This window comes from Acomys minous, assembly GCF_964271855.1.
Source record: "Acomys minous genome assembly, chromosome: 1".
NCBI lineage: Eukaryota > Metazoa > Chordata > Mammalia > Rodentia > Muridae > Acomys > Acomys minous.
The window spans coordinates 113321018-113345858 of record NC_140483.1 but is presented as its reverse complement, the minus strand read 5'-3'; the positions used below and the strand labels follow the sequence as shown (position 1 = coordinate 113345858).

Here is a 24841-nt window from a genome sequence, read left to right as displayed (position 1 = left end):
TGTATAAACTCTGCTCCCCAGTTGTCCCCTGATAACATCAATAAAGCAGCTTATAGCCAATCGATGAGAAGGGGAGAGAATAGAGCTGGACTTCCCCCCAGCCAGGGGAGGAGGAGTTAGAAGAAAAAGTAGGAGATTCATCCAGGGAATTGAGTCACAGGCAGAGGTCCAGAGAAGATCCTGAGGAAGGAGCTGGAGCTGAGGAAAGCTACAAAGTGCAAGTATTTGCTGAGAAGTTTTCTGGGAGTAAGACAAAATAACGTAGAGGGTTAAGGACAGACTTAAACTACTCAAGATTGTATCATGAGGCCTTGCATTATAAAGGAGTCTCAATTATCTGTGTGATAACCAGGATAAGAAAAAAGCTCAGAGAAACAACCACTGTCTTATAAAAAAAAAAAGCTACTACAACTGGCACCCAGATGTAGGGCTTGAAATAATGGGAAATCTGGGTTCTAATTTTTATGTATGAGAAGAAGATAAGATAATAAGGTACCAGATGCCAGATGTTATGTTATATGAAGTTTATTAAGTGAGCATGGGGAAGATGGAAAGGGGGGAGTGGCTCCCCAGAGAGAGACAGAGACAGAGGAAAAGAGAAAGAGGGTCTAGGGGTAAGAAGAGAGATAGTAGACAGTGGGGAGTCAGGAGAAAGAGAGAGGAGGGTTTGTGCTTTTATATAGCCTTGGCAGAGCCACACCCTCATGGCAGGTAAGCAATGACAGCGCAGGTAGGCAGGCTGAAGCAGAGTTCTAACACTAATGCCATAGAGGAGAAATGACTATATCGTGAGCAAAATGTTCACTGCAGCTGCTGCCACTGGGTTCTCTCACACTTCACTCCCGGAAGGGCTTCTCCAGGCTTGTTTCATTGCCTTCTGCATTCCATTTTTTTAAAAGGGTGGGAGAAATTTTCTCCTTTTTAAAAGGATTGCAGAGTTGTCTGTGAAAGTAGAGACTTTGTGGGTAGAGTTTGAAGCGTTTGGAGAGCAAAAAGTGCCATTGGGAAAGGAATAATACCTGGTAACTCAGCTCCACAGTTTTCCACAACTGCTGTCCTGTCCTGCTCCGTGCACTTTTGGTCTTAAGTTCCCACAGCCCCTTGGCCTGGGCCGGTGGGGAAGCCAGGAAAGGCAGAAGGCCATACAAGGAGAAAGTGTTAAATAGAAACAGTCCGTTTCAAGAAATAAGGTCAATTTTAAACAAACAGAGCTGCCAGAGGAGCAGCTTCAGGTTAAGGGATGATTACCAACATTAACTTTCCCAGTTGTCACCAAAAGCCTCAGACATCAAAATGTTCGGTGCTTCAATTGTAGTAAATTTGGACAATTGAAAAGAAATTGTCATCAAACCACTAATAGCCTCAGAGCTCTAAATGGCCGGTGCGTTACATCTGAGAGATATGGTACATTCCTCCAGAAAAGCAAATGACCCATTTCTGGCAATACTGGGTTATTGGCAAGTTATAAAAAACACAAGTCTAATTCATATTCTTTTTTTTTTTTTCTTAAAGCTATTTTTTTAAACAGAAAGGGAGAAATGTTGTGGAAGTTTTGGTTTATATGTAAACATGTTTTTCTTTTAATGCCAGGTGTGGGCTATGGGGGCGGCTCTATTTTGTCCACAGCTGATAGCTGCCTCCCAAGAGAGCATGTGATGTTTGTCAGCTGTGAACTACCTCATGAGGGGGCATGATCTTTGTCAGTGGAATAAAGCCTGACCCAGAGAGCAGTAGTAGGGGCTTGGAGAAAGAAGGAAGTTGTTGGTGCTTCCTCCTGCTGCTCCTGGTTGCTGTTGATGCAGTGTGCCAAAAAGAAGCTGGAGATATCCTCGGATGAAGATTAGACTTGCCCCCAAGGAACCTGACAACCTTGAAAAACAAGAAGTAGACAAGGAACACTATGTTGGGATGTTGGAAGAGATTAGGGTAGAGTAGAGAGAAAGAGATTTAAGGAACCCCAAATAAAGAGAGTTGTTTAAAAGTACACCAACACAACTCTCTTTGGAGTATCACTTTTGGGCTAGATTTAAGGCCTACTCCATGAAATGGACCCATATATGACCATGCAAAAGTGTCTAAGAAACTAAGAGTAGATAAGGCTACACCCACTATTATTCTACTAAAGGAATGTAGCAATGAAGTGACTCCTAATGACATACTTCTATGCCCATAGAAAAGAGCATTGCTCAACCATCATCAGAGAAGTTTCTTCTTGCAAGAGATGATCATTAACAAAGAGATGCACAAATTTACAGTGTACAGAGAGGGAGAGACTTTGGAGAACTCAGCCTTAAGTAGGGTGTCTTTTTCAACCCCTTTCCCTCAAGTTTCAGATAGGAGACAAAGAGGAGAGCAGAAGAGGAGACAAAGATTGTAAGAGCCAGAGGTGGTGGATGACTCCAAGGAGTCAGCATTTTCCAGATACAGCAGGACTGATGCACATGTAAACTCATAAAGGCAGTGGCACACACAGGACCTGCAAGTGTTCAAAATAGATAAAACACCAGCACAAGAAGGGGTAGTGAACACAAAGTTCTACTCCTAGCCAAAGAGCTATCCGCAGTGGATACCATCTGGGAAATGGAAAACATCAGCTTTATCTAATGGAGTGACCTGGATATATCAATCGCAGGCCAGGCCAGGCCAAATGGCCAGGAGTAGTTGGCCAACAAAAAAACACTCCACATTATTTCTTGTGGGCTATTTGTTTTATATTTATTTATTTGGCACTTTGTTTTATTTTATTTATTAGTTTGTCTATTTTATTTTATTTTTTATTTTGTTGTTTTTTATGATTTTATTTTGTTTTATTTTTAGAAGAGGAAAAATAGAACATCAAGTTGGGTGGGTAGGGTGGCGGAAAAGGTATGGAAGGATGGAAGGAGATGAGAGAAGGGAAAGAAATAATCAAAATGTGTTTTGTGAAAAAAGTATTTAAAAATAATAAAAAATAAAGTGAATTGATTATTTCTGCATTACATATGAACATCTCCAAATCAACAATTCCTCCAAATAATAAAAAAAAAAAGTATGTCAACTTTTCATTGCTATTTCATACAGTAGCAAAATCATGAAACAACCAACATATTTCATTCCCAATGTTTACAGGATTTTTTTAATGTGGAAAAGGACACTAAGACTATAACAAAAAGAACAATTAATGTAGCCTATTATCCAGAAATTCCACTTCTAGTAGTATTCTTAATATGCACGCATGTCTTCATATTCAGACATGCAGTATAGTTGAGTGCTCATTGTTAAGTTATAGGAAAGTACCTAGTGAATATGTTTTATGCTATTTATGGGATAGATTGCTCATAAAAATTAAGCTCTTTCATAAAAGAAATTTTAATGTTAACATGATTATAATATTTGATACTTTATGTTAGCTGGAAACCAGATTATAAAACTCTGAACCCAATATAACCTATGGAGATGTATTTAATATTTTGCTTTGTGCTCTATGTATTCTAGTTTTTCAGAATAATTTTAATTTATGGACTACTCACTTGAGAGAAAGCTCCACTTTTGAGATGGCAAATCAAGTCCATGTTTTTTTTTTACTACATTTCTCTCTGTGTTTTAACATGTTGGCACTGGCACGTACCCACACTTGAAGAAAGAAGATGCAATGCTAAGATGTCAGCCCTCAAAACATACATACAAGTAGAATTATAAAGACTGAACAGACTGTACTTAGGTTGTATGCATTGTAATTACACACACACACACACACACACACACACACACACACACATGCAATAACAATGAAAGAAGAGGACGTGCGTTTGAAGGAGAGCAGGGCGTACATGGGAAGCTTTTGAAGGAGGAAAAGCGAGGGAGACATAGTGAAATACTCTCAAACAACTAAAACTTTTAAAAATAAAAGCGACACAATGGCTTTGCTTTAGAGGCATCTGATAGCGTCTCTAAGCACCCACAGCAGACAGAAAGCTTGCAGGGTGGCTGCCTCTCTGCCTGGCTTGGAATCCAGGTGTGAACACCATGGCTGCAGGGGAGGCCTCTTATATGCTGGCTGCTCTGGGCTGTATCACTCATTCCTAAGAAGCCAAGAAGGCTCAGTTCAGAGTGCATATGTGTCTTCCCTGTCTATACCTGACCTGAATGTGTTTAGATGCAGTATTTCCAAAATTTAAGCAGAAGTGGGTTCTATTCTCTCACATATAATTTTTAAAAATATGAGTTTCTTAAGTATTTATAAATAAAATAATTTGATACCTTAGAGTTCCTTAAAATAACCCAGTTAGGAAGAAATAAGATACTGTGAAGGGCCATCAAAAAAGACTAGGTTTATGGTGGGTATTTAAACCAGGTAATAGGTACACAGGGAATGTATTATACTGTGTATGTTTCAAGTTTTATATAATAAAATATATAGACTTTGGCCAAAATGATGTTTCTGCCTCACATTGTCTACTATAAGAAAAGTGGTTATAATTCATTTTGATGAAAAGAAAATTCTGCTATAGCAATGGTAGAGACCCTACTATACTGCAGCACTCCGCGTATTTCATTCTTGCTTGGTATAAGTGAGAAAAGTGTTATCCTTTTTTTATAATTAAGCATTTTGAAAAGAGACAAGTTTGTTTTGTCTTTTACTTTTGAGAATCTGTGCTGGGGATTGGTCTGGTGCTAAATCCTTGTCCCCAAGATCTGGTTACAGCCCAGATGAACACATTCTGACCTATACCAAGTGATGTATAAACTTTACTCATCAATATTCTCTAACTGGTTAAATAAAGTTGCCAACAGCCTAGAGTTGATCAGAAGAGAAGTAGGTTGGGCTTAGGTTTCTGTGCTTGGGGTCTCAGAGGGACTACAAGGTGGGGAGAAAAACGAAGGAAGAGTGGAATAGCTGGGTCTTGACGTGGAACTATTCCCAACTTTCTGAAAAAGTGTCAGATTGATATCCAAAGTGATTGTATAAGTCTGCACTCCCACCAGCAGTGGAGGAGTGTTCCCCTTTCCCCACATCCTCGCCAGCATGTGCTCTCACTTGCGGTTTTGATCTTGGCCATTCTGACGGGTGTAAGATGGAAGCTCAGAGTAGTTTTGATTTGCATTCCCCTGAAGACTAAGGACATTGAACATTTCTTTAAGTGTTTCTCAGCCATTTGATATTCCATTGCTGAGAATTCTCTGTTTAGCTATGTACCCCATTTTTAATTGAATTATTTGGTATCTTGGTGTTTAATTTTGTGAGTTCTTTTATATTTTGGATATTAGCCCTTTGTTGGATGTAGGATTGGTGAAGATCTTTTCTCAATCTGTAGACTGACATTTCGGTCTATTGACAGTATCCTTTGCCTCACAGAAGCTTTTCAGTTTCAAGAGGTCCCACTTATGATTAAATCTCACTTGGAAGCAGAAATAAAATAGACATCAGAAGTGGTTGAAGGGAGAGAACAAAGTAGAAGAGAGAATACTGAGAGAAATGAGGGTAGAGACAGACCAGAAGAGAGCCGGTGAGTGGGGGAGGGGACAGGAGGACAGAGGGCCTGCAGAGAGAAGAGAAACCGTGGGGATCTCTGTGACAAGCTGGAGACCTAGGACACAGTAGGCTTCTGGGAGAATATGGGGGTGACTCTAGCTGAGACTCCTAGTAGCAGGAGTCATAGTGACTGAAGAGGACACCCTCTAACTAGACTGCACTCCTAGTGGAGGGAGGGAAACACGAACCCACCAACAAAGACCTCCACCCAAAATTTACCCTGCCTATAAGATGTGTAGGGATTTTAAAAAAGATAATGCAGAGATTGAAAGGATGTCCAACCAATTGCCTGGCCCAACTTGAGACCCACCTCATGGGAGAGAGCCAACCTCTAACACTATTACTCTGCTATGCTTACAGATAGGAGGAGCCTAGCATAGCTGTCCTCTGACAGGCTACACCCATCAGCAGATTGAAATAGATGAGGAGACTCACAGCCAAATATTGGGTAAAGTGAAGGGAGTCTTGTGGAAAAGTGAGGTGATGGATAGAAAGACCTGGTGGTGACAGGAGCTCCATGAGAAGACCAACAGAGCGAGGCCCCAGAGGGGCTTGTGGAGACTGAAGCATCAATCAAGGACCATGAATAAACTGGCCCTAGGCCCCCTACACAGATGCAGCAGATGGGCAGTTCAGGCTTCATGTGGGTAACAGGAAGAGGACTTGTTCAGCTGTCACGTGACTTGATGAACTAGGGTGGGTGGGTAAGAGGCTCCCCTTTTCAGAGGAATGGGACATGGTGACTGGGGAAGGAGGAGGATGGGTGAGAACAGGAGGAGAGGATGATCAAGATGTGGTCTGACTTTCACAAGAACTCTAGTGCCCCATATTTGACCATGTCCCCTGGATGGGGAGACCTGGTGGCACTCAGAGGAAGGATAGCAGACTACCAAGAAGAGACTTGATACCCTATGAGCGTATACAGGGAGAGGAGGTCCCCCTCAGTCACAGACATAAGGGAGGGGAGTAGGGGGAAAATGGGAGAGAAGGAGAAATAGGAGGATACAAGAGATGGGATAACAATTTAGATATAATATGAATAAATTAATAAAATATAAAATAAAATTAAATTAAAAATTTAAAAAGATGTGAAGTGAATTAGTTTTTAAAATGAAAATAAAAAGGAAGAAAGCATTGCTTTTAACCCATGGTATCAATCACTCATGGAATATAAGCTATGAGGAGACCCTCAGCTCAAACTGTGAAGGGCAAAGAAGCAGATAAAAGGGAGGAAGAATGCTGATCTTTGACTCACTTTCCCTTTTATCCATCTGGGCTTCGAGCTTATCAGATATTGCTACACATTCAGGTGTCTTTATCCCTGTACATCCTTTCTGGAATTATGCTCATAGACACATAAGGATATGTGCATCAATGATCTAAAGGCTTCTTCATCCAGTCAGGTCAGCAGCGAAGTTATGCTTCAGACTGAATTATGGCCTCTCATATTCATGCGTTGAAGCTATAGTTCTAATGTCAGTATGCAACTATATTTGAGACAGGTACATTTAGTGAAGCAATCAAGGTGAAATGATGCCATTAGAGTGGTCCCTAATTGCAACTCAACTGAGTCCTCATTTAAAAAATGGAAAGAAAAGAAAAATATCACTGTGACATATATACCTAAGAATAGCTGACATTCATATATGAACTGGCAGAGATGACCTTGCAAATCCACAACCAGAAGGAGACATGTGCAAGACAAGAAGACAGGCTTTGGGGAAAGCATCCTGACAGCACATCCATTTTTTATTTACAGGCTCCATTAATGGTAAGAAAATTAATCTCTATTCATTAAGATATGCAGCCCATGGTGTCACTAATTAGTAGGACTCACTTATCATAAGAAATTTATTTCTTCACATCTCTGTATTTATGAAATACTTTAGATTGTTCAAATGTTCAGTAGTAGTCTTCAAAGAAAGCAGAAGGTGAATTAAAAGTTTTTTTATAACCACAAGAAAATTTTAAAACCATTTTGTATAGCTATCCCGCTCTTCATTTTGTACTCTAACACACTCGTGCATCTGTTTTATTTGAACTGAATATATCTTTAACTTCACCTTAATTTTGATAAAGCCAGAGATTGATGTATTCTTCTTAAAACTTACAACCAGTTTTCCCTTACTCAAAATCTATCACAGGATCCCCAGAGCACTTACTCAATTGAAAAAAATTGCAATTGGAATAACCTAGAGGGTTATCTGTGAAACCTTCGAAAATTACCATGTTTCAGTAAACTATTGGTTAGCTGCTACTGTTGACTGATGGAACAAAATTAGTGTGCTCCAGAAAGGAGCTGTGGTTGAAATCCTCATTTAAAGAGACCACTAGAATCTTTCAACTAGATGAGAAACTTCTCTTTTTGAGAGTAGTGAGTTTATTTATATTATTTGTCATCTGATGGTTAGTGCTTACTGTCTACTTAACAAAACATAGAGCCACCTGGTAGACGGGCCTTCAAGCACATCTGTGGGGGATTACCATCATTGCATAAATTAAAATAGACTATCTACCAACTATGGGTGGTATCATTCTCTAGACAGGGGGCTTCTTGACTACATGAAAGTGGAGAAAGCAAGCTAAGCAAGCAAGCATACATGAGTTCATTGCTCTCTGTTCTGGATTGTGAGTGTGTGCTTCTTCAATTTTTTGACATCAAAACATAGTCTGGGTTTGGCTTATGGTATATGTTTGTAATCCTAGCCATTGGGATATAGATTCAGAAATATAAAACTCTATGCCAGGTAGATTTCCAAAGTGGCTCTACTAGTTTGCATTCCCACCAGTAATGAAGGAGTGTTCCTCTCTCCTCACATCCTCGCCAGCATGTGGTGTCACTTGAATTTTTGATCTTAGCCATTCTGATGGGTGTAAGATGGAATTTCAGAGTTGTTTTGATTTGCATTTCCCTGATGATTAAGGAGGTTGAGCATTTCTTTAAGTGTTTCTCAGCCATTTGATATTCCTCTGTTGAGAATTCTCTGTTTAGTTCTGAGCTCCATTTCTCAATTGGGTTCTTTGGTTTGGTGGTGTTTAATTTCTTGAGTTCCTTATATATTTTGGATACTAGACCTTCATCAGATGTAGGAGGCCTGGTGGCACTCAGAGAAAGGATAGTAGGCTACCAAGAAGAGACTTGATACCCTATGAGCATATACAGGGGGAGGAAGTCCCCCTCAGTCACAGTCATAGGGGAAGAGAGTAAGGGGAAAATGAGAGGTAGGGAGGAATGGGAGGATACAAGGGATGGGAGAAGAATAGCAATGTAATATGAATAAATTAATAAAATATATTTTAAAAAGAATAAAATGCACTTCCAATGATAAAGTAAAAAAAAAAAATCCATGCCAACTGGACCCTGTCTTGAGGACATGGGAGCAGGTGGGCAGACCCTGCCATGATGACATGGGAGTGGGCCCTGAACCAGGGCTTACCCCAACATCTACCCCATGTATGACCTACTAGAGCACATGAAGGGGCCAACCTGCAGATTCAAAGACTAAGAATCTCCTTGACACATGGCAACAACAGGATATCCGACAGAAGTCCTTGTGAGGATTCAATAACAATAGTGTAGGCCTCAAACCAGACCCATGACTCATAGCAGTGAACACTTGAAAGTAGACATATGTGGGCAAAAGGCTATACTGTGTGATACACTACAGCTTCTGTGACAAGATTTTTTTGTTTGTCTGTTTTTTTTTAACTAGGGGGAGGAGAAGGATTTTGGTGCATGACGTGTAAATCATAGACATTCAATGAAAGTAAGTAAAATTAAAAAAAAATTTTAAACTACATATTTATCAAAAAATCCATGTCTACCTCACCTAAATGGTAAGATCTTATCCAAAAGTACAGTGAAACAATGCAAAATCCAACATTGACAAAACAAGAACAAAAGCAAGAATGCTAAGATTATCCCTAAAAGGTAACTGCTACCCTACTGGCTATAAAAGGTCTTTCCCTAAGGGTCTTACTTTTTCTTTACCTATAACTTACTTTCTTTTCTACCATTATTGGCTGGCAAGGCCCTTTCATTTTTTTCACCCTTTAGAGAAGAACACTTGAATAGTTCATTTTCAATGGACTTAAGAAGAATTATCGTTGTGCTCTTTATTAGAAATCCAAGAAAATGTTAAGTTAATTTGAAGACTAAGGTAAATTTTAGAATGTCAACTTTTATGTGAAGCAAGTACTGAAATTCTTAATCATCCAAACTGACCAGCTGAGTAGACGTCTACTCAGATGGCATTCCATCACTGGGATGTGACTGGGGTTCCTCCTTCGTGTCTCATAGTAAATTCCTTTGATATTGACCTACAATGTTTTGTGCTTCTTGCTTAGAAACTTCTAAGTTGGTTATCTAACTTGAGGATGCTAGTTTTTCCTTATAGCTTTCTATTTCTAGAGTCTCTAGCCCTTTTCTTAGGAAGGTAAGTCAGAGGGGAGTTGATATTAGAAGTTGTAGTTTGAATAAGAAATGACTCATTTATTTTAACACTTGGTTTCAAGTTTTTGGAATTGTTTGGGGAAGGTGAATAAAACATTAGGAGGCAGACCCTTGTTGGAAGAAGTGTTATCACTGAGGTAGGCTTTGAGATTTCATCACTTTACCCCATTTCCGGTTCACCCTCTCTGCTTTACTGTGAGTGGATAAAGATGTGATTTTCAGCGTCCTGTTCCGGTTTCCTGTTGCCATGCCTTCCCCACCACTACAGACTCACCTTCTGCAAATGTGTCCGAAATAAACTTGTTCTTCCATTAGCCACTTTTGCTCGTGTGTTTTGCTACATCAGTGAAAAAGTAGATAATACATCAGGATTGTACTACATGCAGACAAACCCATCCCTCATGACTGGAAGCTCATAAAATGAAGCACTGGTCTTTTGGGACTCCAGTTCCAGGCAGGACAATGGGAGTTATATCTGGAGTTCTGAGAGAGAGTGTGACATCCTGAAGCGCTATGAATGTCATTTGTGGTTTCCTATCTAATCTTGTTTTGAGTAGCCCCAAACTATAAAATTACTCTCCAGCAGGAGGCTCCAAAGTAAAGAACATGGACATACCATTATTTTCCCTTCTTGCAAAAGTCGAATGGCCAGTCACTGGCACAGGAAACCCCACCACCACCACCGCCAGGAAAGGCTGCTTGTTCCAGAGACCTTTGATGAAATACTCTGAAGCCTAAAATGACCATCTGGATAAAGGTCACTGAGTCCCTGTAAAAGCTCAGCTCTGGAGAGCAGACCTCCCTTTCCTCTGCAGTAAGCATTGTCTAGACTCTTCACTGCTGTGTGCTTCATCCAAATTCTCCTCATGGGCTTCTCAAAATAATGTTCTGTGCTGCATCTGTCCTTCACATCAGAAGACCAGCTGTGAGATTCTACCTGCTCTGCCCTCTCTTATAGGCACAGTCATTCTCAATCATCTTCATATCTTATTAGAAGCTCACTCTTATGTATGTGTCCCAAATTAGTATGTTTTATGATCTGTATTCAAGCACTTCTTAGATTTTGCAATCAATTAATTGGGTACATATGACAAGTGGACCCACTACTCTAAATGTGGGCCAGGTTACATGGGCATGATTCTTCACGGGCTTCATGAACAAATGCCTGCATCACTTCAAACAGTAGCAGCTCTAATGTATAATGAGGAATGCTTAGGAAAATGGGTTCTACATGTTTTAATTTACCAATGTTATTCTCTGATAGTGCCAACATGTTTCTTGATGGAAGGCTGTGGACAGAGTCAGAGAGAAGCACAAAGCAAACAGGCCCAAAAAATCACCAAATCCCAGTCATATCTAAAGTGGAGAAGTGATCTCAATATGTTGCTGCATGATTTTCCTTTTAAATTACTCACTAACCAATAAAATCATTCTGTTCATCCCAGAAGTTCCCTAAATGAACACAATGTATTTTTTACTACCTAAAATACTAGATTTTTGGAAACAACAGGAGAAATCCCAGAGCCAGAATGGCAGTTTCAAAGCCATCAATTGATTGTAACACTCCCTCAAATTACTTTATCCAGCTCTCAGCCGATCTGCTTTGAAATCACAGAAGCCGAATACTTACTCTGCCTTGTAATGAAAATAAAACCACATTTCCTTGCCACTTGGTAGTTGGTGACTGTGTAGTATCCTTCTACTGCAGAACTCAAGTGCATTCATTTGATTGTCAAACACAAAGAGATGAGCCATAGCTCAGTAGGCTGGCTCCTTGGAGCAGCTATCTCCATGGGCTTAGGAAGCCTATCTCAACTTGTTCCATTTGGAGTGAGAAGTTTCCTGTGCTGGTGTCTGAAAACTGTTTCCTAGCTGTTGCCACTTAGCACATTTGATAGCATGGAAAGGACATGTTACCCTATGGATTAGTGGCTTTATCTATGAGATAGTCATTTGGTTTATTGATCTTAGCCATTCTGACTGGTGTAACATGGAACCTCAGAGTTGTTTTGATTTGCATTTCCCTGATGACTAAGGACATTGAACATTTCTTTAGGTGTTTCTCAGCCATTTGATATTCCTCTGTTGAGAATTCTCTGTTTAGCTCTGTACCCCATTTTTAATTGGATTATTTGGTTTGCTAGTATTTAATTTCTTGAGTTCTTTATATATTTTGGATATTAACCCTCTGTCCCTCTGTCAGATGACAGCAGCTCCACAAGAAGAACAACAGAGCCAACACATCTGGGCCCAGGGGGACCTGCAGAGACTGATGCACCAAACAAGGACATGCATGGAGAGGATCTAGACGCCCTGCTCAGATGTTGTCAATAGGCAACACAGTCTCCTTATGGGTCCCATAATATGGGGAGAAGGGGCTGCCTCTGACACAGACTCTGTTTTCCACTCATTGATCATTTCACCCTGGCAGGGCTGCTTTGCCAGGCCACAGAGCAAGAGGATGCAGGCAATCCAGATGAGACTTGATGGCCTGGGGTCAGTTGGTAGGGGAGGAGGTCTACTCCTTTCTGAGGACTAGGGAAGGGGAGAGGAGAGGAGGGAGGGAGGGCAGTTCCAAGAGGTGATGAGGGAGGGAACTACAATTGGGATATAAAGTGAATACATTTTTTAAAAGATAAAAAAATAAAAATTTTAAAAAGAGAAGGAGGAAGAAGAAAGGGGAGGAAGGAACTTACCATTAGACAGGGGACGGGGAAGGAGCATAAAGCCAAGAGAAGTTTGCCCTGAGGACATCTGATGGAGCAGAAGCCACCCAGGAGTCATCAGTTTGGCAAGTGATGGGCAGGTTTTAAGGGTACACGGATTAGAATATCTCTGAACCTGCCCAGCATAGTGCGGTTAGGATTAGAGCTTAATAATAAAATATAGTGTTTCTATGTTGTTTCCTTGGGAACTAACACAGGAAAAAGTGGGGTAGATACAATAGATATAAGGAGTAAAATGTAGATAATAACCCTCCCAAAAAATAATTTCATGATATAAAACTGGATTGATAACATAATCTTCAATAACTCATATTTGCATTTAAATGTCTTTAAAAGCGAGAAGAACTTTTCCAAAAATATTCTAACAAATATTTTCATGTGAACTTAACCAAAATTTTATGTTTTCATAGGATTTCAGTCAAAGCATCCGTAACATGGCTTCTAAGTTGTCAAACAAAAGGAAAAATGTTTCTTGTAAGAAGCAGTGTACATATAGTTGCAACTATCTGGTGGGGGCAGGAAATGACCCTTAAAGGAGGTGGATGGTAAAGCCTTATAGAAACCCTCAAGACATTTCTCCACCTAAAATTGTGCAGGCTCTTGAATCCAGTACCCTCAGCAGCCTACGAAGGCCAAGTGCAAGCCGACCATGCATGAGTGACTTGCCGCAGCATCTCAGGAGATGCTTCTGTGTTTGCAGTTAGTGGTGTATCTGCAGTTTCAGCAGCCTGTGAATCACTTAAACTCAGATTCCTCCCTTTTTTCTTTAGCCTCCACTCCCACTTTGCCATTAATTACTAACAACAAACTTACAAGACTACAGTAAATTCAGGATGCAATTTTTATTTTGTACATAGGATGCCCATTATTAGTCTATAGGTTTTTTGTTTTTTTTTTTTTTTGGCTTGGTTTAATGTTTGACCCAACACACTCAATCATTAATAAATGTCAAGACATCTAAGGCCAAATTTATTTTCCTCCTCACTGTACTCCCGTATTAACTGGCTAGTTTTATGCCAATTTGACACAAGCTAAAGGCATCAGACAGGAGGAAGTTTCTCAATAGATAAACTACCTTCATAAGATTAGGCTGTAAGCAACCCTGTGAGGCATTTTCTTAATTAGTGATTGACACAGGAAAGCCCAGATCATTGGGGGAGGTTTATTCCCTGAGCTTGTGGTCCTGGGATCTAAATGGATGAGCAGGACCCTTCCATGGCCTCTACATCAGCTCCTGTCTCCAGGTTCCTGCCCTGTTTCAGTTTCTGCCCTCACTGCTTTTATAATGAACTGTCACATGGAATAGTGAGTCAAATAAACTTTTTCCTCCCCAAATTATTTTGGTCATGCTCTTTCATCAAAGCAGTAGTAACCCTAACTAAGACATTTTACATTGCCAATCAGTTAGACACTGTGTGTGTGTGTGTGTGTGTGTGTGTGTGTGTGTGTGTGTGTGTGTGTGTGTGTGTGTGGTGACTAAGCAAATAGTGTGAAGCATCTGTGTTTATCCTAAGAACTAGTTCTTTCTTTCGTATTGCTCAAGTCATTTGGTATTTTTGGTTGAATGAAAACAGGTATCTGTTAAAGGTCCACAGATTGATCCTGATCACCAGGGTGGTACTATTGCTAGCTGATGGACCTATGGAGGTAGGTCTTACAGGATCTCTCTCTCTCTCTCTCTTTCTCTTTCTCGTTCTCTCTCTCTCTCTCTCTCTCTCTCTCTCTCTCTCTCTCTCTCTCCTCTCTCTCCTCTCTCTCCTCTCTCTCCTCTCTCTCCTCTCTCTCCGTTCCTCCCTCCCCCCTTCTCTCTGTCTCTCTCTCTGTCTCTCTCTGTGTGTCTCTGCCTCTGTCTCTCTGTCTCTCTCTCTCTCTCTCTCTCTCTCTCTCTCTCTCTCTCTCTCTCTCTCTCTCTCTCTCCCTTTCTGTCTCTGCTCTCTCTATTCAATTTGAAATGTAATCACTTGCTTGTTTCCAAAATTTATTCCCACCTTTGACCTATGGGGTGATGCTATAAAAGGACATCTCTGGTTTATACTACCATATGTTTTGAAACTTTGAGGTAAATAAAACTTTTTTCTTTACAAGACAGTTGCTTTTGGTACTTAGTCATAGTAATGCAAAGATAACTAATATTACATTTGCTTCATTCAAAAATTCCATACTTTCTACCACTCATAAATTTAACAATGGCAACATTTAAGAATGTTCAGAAGAACAATTTTTATAGGAAATATGACAGTTTCTCTAAGCTTTTTTCCCATTCATAAAAAAAATGTCTATTTCTGAGGATTTCAGTTAGCATACTATTTTGAGCCATGTCAAGTTTGCTTGAGGTAGCCAACTCTAATTTAAAAGCCTTTGCTTCCTGACACAAATTGAATTCTTCTGTGAGGAATTCTAACTAACCACATGTTTCCCATAAGAGTAATTCTTCACACTGCTCCATGAATCTGGGCTCTATGGAAATACAGTTCAGGGCTAGTCCACTACAACAAACAGTCCCAGTGCTGACTCCTTATGGCTGGTATAAGAATGCCGGCATTGTCAGGGAGACTCATTTACTCTTTGACAATTTCATACACGTATTTGTTCAATTTGAGTTGGGTGTATCCCCCATTATCTTCTCCTAACCACCTTCTTTTCCTCTGAAAAAGCTTCTGTCCAACAAGCTTCCTCTTAGGCCCCCCACTTTCTCTTTCTCTCCCACAGAATTTAATTGAGGGTGCTTGAATAAGCATACTAGGGTGTGAGTGTGGGCTACTTACTGGAGCATGGGCAACTTATCAGTGGCTACACCTGCTCATAGTCCCACAGTGAATGATGAGCGCTTAAGAGCTCCTCCTCCATGGACCACAAAATAGCAACAGGTCTGGTCTTCTGTGGTTCTTAGGCAGGTAACCACAGCTTCAGTGAGTTCACAGAAGCAATGAGCTTGTCATGCCCAGAAGACACCTTTGTAGCAGTTTCCCCAAACCTCTAGCTCTTAAATTCTTTCCATCCCATATTCCCAATGTTCCTCTGCCTATGACCTGTTTCAAAAGGAACATTCTACAGTCACTTATTTTCCATAGTTGACTAGCCATGATCTCTGCATGAACTGCTACCCACCGCAGGAGAAAAAAAAACTCCAATAAAGTTTGAGAGACATCAGTTTGACATAATGCCCATTTAACAAAAAACAACAGCAGTAAGTTCTCTCTTGTGACCTGTGGCCTTTCTAACTACAGGCTTCTGACCAGATTTGCAGTACAAGGAATCAGTTTTCTCTGATAGAATGGGCATCAGATGCAATTAGGAAGGATTTGGCTACCCACATAGCGTCATGCCACTATTGCATCAGTGGACATATCTTGTCAAGCAGGTCATTTTTATTAATTACTATTTAAAAGAAATAGCAGTGTAGCAATAATATAATTAAATTTCAAAAATCATTTTGCTAAAGGTAATATTCTAGTTATATATAAAAATGAGTTTACTGAAAAAAAAAACAAAACAAAACAAAAGAAAGAAAAAGATTCAAGCCTGATGTGGTGGCACACAACTTTACTTTCAGTCTTCTGACAGAGGATCAAGAGTTCTGGGCCAGATTGAGAAAGTACTACACTGTTTCCTTCTGTTCGGTGATGGCTACATCACCAAGCAGAGAATTTGATGGATGTTGTACATTATACTTACCAGGAAGAAGAGTGTATTTAAGAAAAAGAAAACGGTCAAACAAATACAGAAACTAGGAAGTCAAAACTTTAGGATTTGAAGTACTTTGCTCATGACCCATCCCACTTTACATCGCAGAGATGGGAGTTATTTTGCTTGTTTTAAATAATATAGTATTTGTCCTAAAGCAACTAAAAGGAAGAAGCAAAGTAGAGAAACAAACCACCAGAAGAGGGAGAGGCTGTGGCTTACTTTCTGATGACAGCGGTGAGGACCATCTGGCTGTGGGTTCCGGTGGTGTTTCTTCTTTCTGGTGTTTTGACACATGGATCTTGTTTTCCCCTTGGCTGCCTGTTGCAGACATTCCCGTTGGGTTTTCTCTGCCAACTGAAATTCAGATCTTTAAAAACTGAAAGACACTATTCTTTCAAAGTCCCTGCCTCTTCTCAGAATGTTCACCATATGCTCGGCACCAGGTTTAAGTTTTCCCATTATTACATCTCAGTGCCTACTCAGATCATTTCCCTCTTATTACACAGTTACCAGAAAATGACTCTTCATTCTTACCAGGCAGCTATGCATAAACGGCATTCCTATAAAGCCTATTCACTGCTTTGTATTCCAGGCAACGGCTTAGCATCACAATATGAATCAAATGACTTATTCAAGATGTTTTCCTTACAGATTCTAAATTGGAGCTACTTGAGTAATCTACTGCTTTGCCTTTCTCAAAAGAAGAAACTGACTAAAGCATCATTCAAAGAGAACTTTATGATTTTCTTACTAGAATATGAAAATCATAGAAATATATACATGTCTATAAATGAAAAAAAAAAACCCTGGCTACTTGTCTGTTGTTTATTTAAAAGAAAAAAGCAAGCAGTTTGGGAGGCTGATGCAAAAATAGCTGCCTCTAACTTCATTGAACAATGACTTCGATTTAAGCTGTCTAATCAGAAGTGCTATCTATATTTTAAAATGTCAAAGTTAAGTTGCGTTTGTTCTTTAGGATCAAGCATAGGATGGGTCTGTCTCTTAGATGACGGTCACTTGTCATGTTTTAGAGTGTGCACTGCAACAACACTTATAAAGATGTCTGACTAAATAAGTTTTTTTTTTTTGCTGTATTCTTTTTTCTTTTTCTTTATTAATTCACTCATATTACATCTCAGTTGTTATCCCATCCCTTGTATCCTCCCATTCCTCCCTCCCTCCCGCTTTCCCCTTACTCCCCTCCCCTATGACTCTGACTGAGGGGGACCTCCTCCCCCTGTATATGCTCATAGGGTATCAAGTCTCTTCTTGGTAGTCTGCTATCCTTCCTCTGAGTGCCACCAGGTCTCCCCATCCAGGCGACGTGGTCAAACATGCGGCACAGAGTTCGTGTGAAAGTCAGACCCCACTCTCCACTCAACTGTGGAGAATGTCCTGTCCATTGGCTAGATCTGGGTAGGGGTTCGATGTTTACTGCGTGTATAGACTGTATAAGTTTATAAGCAGTCAATAACATCCCAACTTCACTCAAAAACATGGATGACTCAAAAAATTAGCAAGCATGCAAACTTTTTAGGCATAGTGACTGATACTTAATAACTTGAAAGATGCACGGACAGCAGGACACTGACATCTGAAGACATCGTGCCTTATTTGTGTCATGCAGGAGTTATAAGGTATAAATTCACAATAATGAGCTTTTGAATGCCAAGTTCCATGAATCACTAGTTTCCCTGTTTAATTTCTCTGTACCATAATGTTTAAGTGCTGGAAATGGATGGCAATAAAGGAACTCAAAATATTAGAAAGGAAAGTTAGCTAGACATATTCACTGGGACAAAATAAGAACTTTAAGGAAAAAGATTCCTAAACACAACTTAAGGTCCATAATAAATACCTTGTATTACAAGGGGATATGAACCAATCTTATAAGTATCCCCGTGATCTTATACAGATGGAGATTACAAAGACTACACAAAAAGTATACAGGAAGTACAATGAAGGAACTAATATCCCTGTCCAAAGACTGGCAACAAGCACACAGGGTTTGCACACAAGATCAACACAGATGATACTATGAAATGAGAAATAACCTCTCCAGTCTCTCTACCTTCCCTACAGTAACTTCTCCTTCCACCTGGCACTCTCCAAAGGACTGATGGCATCTATTTCTACAACAGTAGTGGGAGGACATTAGGACATGGAAAATGTGTTGTATAAATGCAAGAGCAAGGCAGCACCTATCTCTTGATCAGAGGGAGCAGGTGACTCACCAAACTAGCCCTCCAATAACACTCTGGATAACACCTACACTAACACTGTGGTCTCCAATCTAATTTTCATTATTGTAAAAGGAGTGTGGAGGGCTGTGGATTTAACTCAAGGGATGCTTGCCTAGCATACACAAAGCCCTGAGTTTGCTCCCTAGTACCCCATAAAACTGAGAATCATGGTCCATGTCTATAACCCTAGCACTGGGGAAGAGGAGACAGGAAGATCAGTAGTTCAAAGGTCAACCTTGGTTATTTGGGTACGTAGTGAGTTTGAAACCTACCTGGACTACATCTGATACTGTCTCAAAAATTAGTTAATTAAAATTGAAACTTAAAAACTAAAATTTTAAAAATCAAAATTTGAGTGTCAATATTTATTAGCAGCAATGTAAAATGATAAGGACAATGGAGGTAAAAAGAAGTCAAGTTTTCTATATAGCCAATTAAGGATCCAGGTCTGATGGTATCTCATTGTAAGCACAGGGTCAACAAGGTCAAAACCCAATCAAACTACAAACTTAATTACTAAAAATATCTTGTCTTATATCTACAAAGGAAAAACATAAATAATTACAAGAACGAATTTCTGTCACATTTTTATAAGTGAGATTATTGGACACATAATTAGAATCCAATGAATTGATTACTATTGCACTTAGACTTTATATGTAGATAATATTATGTTTAGATTTTTCTAAAATAAAGTAAAAGTGAACTTTCTAAACACATGTTAACACAAATATCTGTAGGACTTAGTAGGGGGCACAGAGGCCTTTGTGCTCACAAACCTCCAGTAGGGGAACCTGGGATGGGAAGCAGGCAGGGAAGGTTGCTCCTTCAAAAGAAGAAATCAAAACTCTGTTCTCATCCAAAAAGGCTGGAACAGACATACTTTTTCACCTGTGACCTCTGTGCTGTCTGTGTGTCTGGGGGTTTCCTGCTACTGGCTCCTTTCCCTAGACTCTTATCATAAATCTGTTTTTCTCAGTCCAGCTATTAGAACCTATCTTTTAAACTTGACAAGGAGTTTTGGTGCAGTCACTTCTGATGGTTTTAGTTCACTTTCTTCCCTGAGGAGATTTATGTATGCTTTGTTTGTGCATGCAGGACTGAGTTTATTATCACCAAAACAGTTTGTGCCAAATTATGCTGTGCTTAAGTATGCCTAAAATAAACCACTTGAAATCAGACTCCTGAAGTTTGAACAAGCACCTGCTACCGAGTCCTGTTGAGCTAAACTGACTTTTGGCCTCCTGTAACCATCAAGGTTTTGCTGACCACCACAGTCACAGAGACCTCCCCATGGGACTTAAACCTGATATTTCTTTTTGAAATATTATTGTTGTTATGATTATTGTAATCATTATTATTTATTATTGGTGTGTGTGTGTGTGTTTGTTTAATGTGTATACATATGGGCACATACATTGTCAGAGCACAAATGTGGAGTTAAAGGACAGTTTTGTTCATTATTTTCTTTCACCTTTACATGGGTTCTTGGAACTGAACTGAATTTATCAAATGTATAGAAAGTACCTTTACCCACTGAATGATCTCAAGGGACCCCAGAAATTCTTACTGTGACAAAAATGTAGTATTTAACACTTATCGTTACTTCTACATTTTTCAGGTTGTTGAACTAGTGTCCATTGATTTTTTTTTTTAAGCATAGATGTAGCTCTCCCTGGCCCCCTGCAGATTGTGGCCAATGGTTGGTCCCAGAGGACAAAGGGAGCAGAGGTGGGAAGGGTAGGGATTCAAAGGACCTTGAAAACAGATGATCCAGGACCAACTCCTGGGAGGCAGATCAACTTTATTCCGGGAGGGGGGGAGGAGAATATACAGAACTTTGGGGAGGCGTTGGGGAAATCTGGGGTGACTCTAGGTCAATGGCTGAGGGGCTAGGGTACTGAGATGCCTCATTTACACAGGGAGGAATCCCAGGTGCTTGCTGAACAGGGTCTACATGGGGAAAGGGAGTGGAACCTCAGTCGGTTTGTACAGAGCTCAGGGCTTCCTGGACATCTGTAGGGAAATGCTGTTGCTAAGGTCTCAGTCTGATATTACCAGGAATTCCTGAGCTCAGTGCAAAATAGCAAACTCTCTTTGGCAGCAAGGCTTCCTCTTCTCTCCCTGGGGGGATCTGAGACCCCCACACCCTCTACTTGAGGAATGTCACCAAGTAGACCAAAGAGAAATTGCAGATTCAACTGAAGTTACAGGTTCCACCCTGCCTCTGCTCCCTTTGTTCTCCGACTGATGGCCACAGTCCTGAGGGTAAGGGTTGGGGTCAGGGAGAGACACATAAAGAGTTGTTCATACCATAATACCTGGCCAGAAATAGAACAAAGAAAGTCAAATTTTTGTGCATCAATTAAGCCTATGTCCCAAAGCCTTGGAGGACACTGAAGCTGATGTTCAAGTTCCAACTAATCTAAGGTTCTCTTAACCCCACACAGAGGGAGGTTTAATTATTTAAGATTTTAAGTGTCGGTATTACTTGGAGTAACAGGAATGAGTGAAATTCCCAAAGAACCCATGTTATCTAGATAAGACATGAAGAATCTCCTGACCAGTTCAACACGATAAAAGCTCATACCAATTCAAATATTTTGTTTCTCTTGCATATGAGGCTCATAAGTTCTGAGCACAAATTTATGGAAGAAAATAAAAAAGTTTAGCTATACAAACCGTGTCACAACTACATAATAGGGAGATACATGGTTTTATTATTAAACTCTCCATTTGCAATAATTAAATCAAATCCCAACCAAATTATACACGAAGAAACCAAGTTACAGAGAAATAACTTGATTTGCCCAAAGTGTTTAGAAGAGATGATGAAATATCATCTCTTGCCTTCTAGAAATCTATCAACTCTGTTTAAATTGTAAAAGACACTCTATGAAATACTTTGGTCAATTGCTATAACAGAAATACTGGTACAGCACCCACAGAATGACGGGCACCCTTACTTGTTAACTCACACCATTCTTACACCAGTGTGGAGTTAAGGCATTCTTCTCTTCATTTTATAGAACAGAGACATGTGGTCCAGTAACTGTGGGCACACAGCTGCCAAGAGGCCAAACTAGGGCCTGGATATCAGCAGCCTTGCCATCACAGCCTGTGTGCTGAAACGCCGCCTCAATGCTACCCTCCTGAGCCTCTTGTTGTTTGGAGGGCAGGCATAATCTATTAGAATACCCTTGTGCTGCGGAGTCGGGCAGCTTCTGTGTTCTCTTTGCACCACTCGGTCCTCTCCACCCTAGATCCTTCACTGTGTTCGTTCTACTCCAAGTTTCAAAAAGTGGTGAGGAAAAAGCTTTGGGGTGTGTGGAAATACAAAGAATTCAAGACTTTACTGTTAACGAAGTTTTACTAGTCTTTGCTTCTTCCTGGAGAATATGCACTCTATCAACCAGATGTACGCATATAAATTTTATAGGAGTCAGTCTATCCATCATACTTACATCGTACAGATTCTTTCAAATTCAAAACCTTGTCAGAGCTTTCTGGGAGGGAACTGTTTGTATTTATCGTACTTCAGAAAAATCAAAATAAAAACTAAGACATTGCACATTAAAGGAGCAATCTGCCTGCTCTCTCTCAGCCCAACCAAGAAGGATTTTTTAAGCATTTTCTGCATCACTGATCATTTTGAAGGACCTAGGGAAGGTCACCATCTTTTCATCTCAAATCCACATCCCTGCATATTTTATGGGATTTATTTACTAAAAATATGCATGCTTGCAATTTCAAATGTTCTCAGATTCAAGGTTTTTTTTTTTAATCTTACCACAGTAAAATGTTACTATTCTTATGTGCACATAACAAAGCAGAATCTAAGACGTTTATTTAGGGGCATGCTGCTAGCACATCAAAATAAAATCTAGACATGACATATGATGTTACAACATTTGCTTATTCAACAAACAGATCCGATTTAGCTACTCTGAGACAAGCACTATGCTGCATCTACAGATGCCATTGGGTGGGGTCAAGTGCCTGCTTTCAAGTACTCAATGTTCAGAGAAGCCAGCTAATAACAGCGTAGGATAACAAAGGAGTGACAGGGTAAGTTACAGGTGAACACCCGTTCCTATGCTTTCCTGTTCTGTAAGGTAGATCAGCAATTTCTAGAAAACTGAAGTGGGTTGAGGATAAATATCTGACCACACTGGGCTCTCATGGTGGCTCCTGCACAGCAAAAGGGCACCCTGCACACAAGAGCCAAGCTTTGAGGAATGTTCAGTGTCTGTTAGGAGCCAAAAAATAATTCTGAGAGCAGCCACAGATGCTTACTCTGCAGATGTGCTCTTCATTACCCCAGACGGAAAGTGTACAGATTAGCCTTAGAAGCCAAGAGGCACGCCTGCTGAGTGTGAACAGGCACTTCCTTAACAGGGATTTTTTTTCCCAGCACTGGAAACCTGCAACAGAAATTGCATGTAAGGAAGCATGGACACTTCCGTAGACTTTAGGATGTTCGTAATTCAAGGAGCTATGATAAGATGTCTGATGCACGGTCCTGTATTTTTGTCCTTACTAAAATCAAAATGTGTCCCTGTAAGTAGGGAGGAAAATACAAACCGCCCATGTTCTCTAACAGAACTGAACTGTAGAGTTTGTGAAGTGACTATGGCCTGTAAGTTGGCCAGGGTGGCCTCTTAGAATCCCTCAGTTCTCTGAAGACCATCTCTTCTTTTTATCTCCTCTTCTATGTATCTTTATGAATTTATTGGTAATTATCACTATCCATTCTTTCTTATCTTTTCTTCTCTGCTTCCTTATCATTTGCCCTTTCATTCTCTTTTACCGCCCCCCCCCCCGAAGCTTGCTGCCTCCCGCTAGCCCTTCCTCACTGTTCTGCTCAGCTCTGTAACCTTCTGTGTGCTCTCAAATCATCCTCTGCCCTGCAGACTCCCAATGAGCAATTGCACACCCATTCTGCTGAATGAGGGTGTCACTCTGTGAGAGCCTGTGGGGAGCAGACAGTGGAGTGACTGATGGTTTGACTAGCACAACAATGTGTAAGGTCTTATTCACAGAAGGTGAAGGTTTAAATGGAGTTGATGCAGATAAATGTAAATAACTAGGTCAGATATATGGTCAATGGATACAGTCATGAACTCAAACTATATTCCTTCCTTAAACCATCTTCCCTAAGATATTATACATACATGGCCGGCCACACAAGTGCACACACATGCACGTGCATATGAACACATGCAGACATGGCAGGCATGCATGTACACATGATCCGCACACACTTGTGCAAGAGAATACTAGGTACACTCTAAGAAGAAAACAGAAGCTGAAAGTCACACTGTCTAAGAAATGTTAGATTTTGGTTAAGCCAAAGCTCAAAGGAAAAAAAATACCTTTGAGATAATTTTAAAATACAATTTTGTTACTGCATTGTCCTCTTTGTTCAAGCCAATATACTTCAAACTTAAGTTATTTATACAAAGTTCTTAAATCCATAATTTGTTAAAGAAACTGAACCTAGAAATGTGAGAAACCATTTCAAAATATTCACATGTCTTTCTTATCCTTGGACTTTTTCCCCCTGGCATTTTATTTTAAAAAAAATCCCATTTATATTTATCTTAATACTAACCTGCATCTACTATTGTTTCTTTTAAAATGGAAGTATTAAAAATTGTTAGCTATGGAAGCTAAGAATTTGAAGAGCTTTGCCCTCTCTTAGCATATATAGAAATACTCTTTAAAACAAAATATTCTATGTGCACCAGGGTGGCTAGTTTTGTGTCAACTCAACACAAGGCAGATTCCTCCGAGAGGAGGGAACATCATTTGAGAAAATACCTCTAGAAGATCAAGCTATATGCAGGCAAGTCTGTAGAGTGTTATCTTAATTAGTTATTGATGTGGGAAGGCCAAGCCTACTGTTTAGTGGTACCACCCGGGTTCTATAAGAAAGCAGGCTGAGGAGGCCAGTAAGCAGCTCTTCTCCATAGCCTTTGTATCAGATGCTGCCCCTTTTGAGTTCTTTCTCCATATAAGGAACTGTGAATGAAATGAACCCTTTCCTCCCCAAGTTGCTTTTGGTCATGGTGTTTTATTACAGCAACAGTAACTCTAACTAAGACAAAATTGGTTTCAGGATCATCGGACATTGCTATGGCAGACCTGACCAGGTTGTTTTGGATCATGGAAAGTGGAGGATGGTGAGAGGATTTTAAAATGTTGGGGTAGAGAGGCC

At 40.1% G+C, this 24841-nt stretch overlaps 1 protein-coding gene across 1 annotated transcript in view; it reads right to left on the bottom strand.

Moving 5' to 3' along the window:
* RP1 (RP1 axonemal microtubule associated) overlaps positions 1–24841 on the bottom strand; it is a 296647-nt gene that overhangs the window by 136100 nt on the left and 135706 nt on the right. The window contains exon 18 of the mRNA XM_084776855.1: positions 16598–16732. Within this exon, the coding sequence (XP_084632981.1) occupies positions 16598–16732 (135 nt within the window). The remainder of the gene's footprint in view (positions 1–16597; positions 16733–24841) is intronic.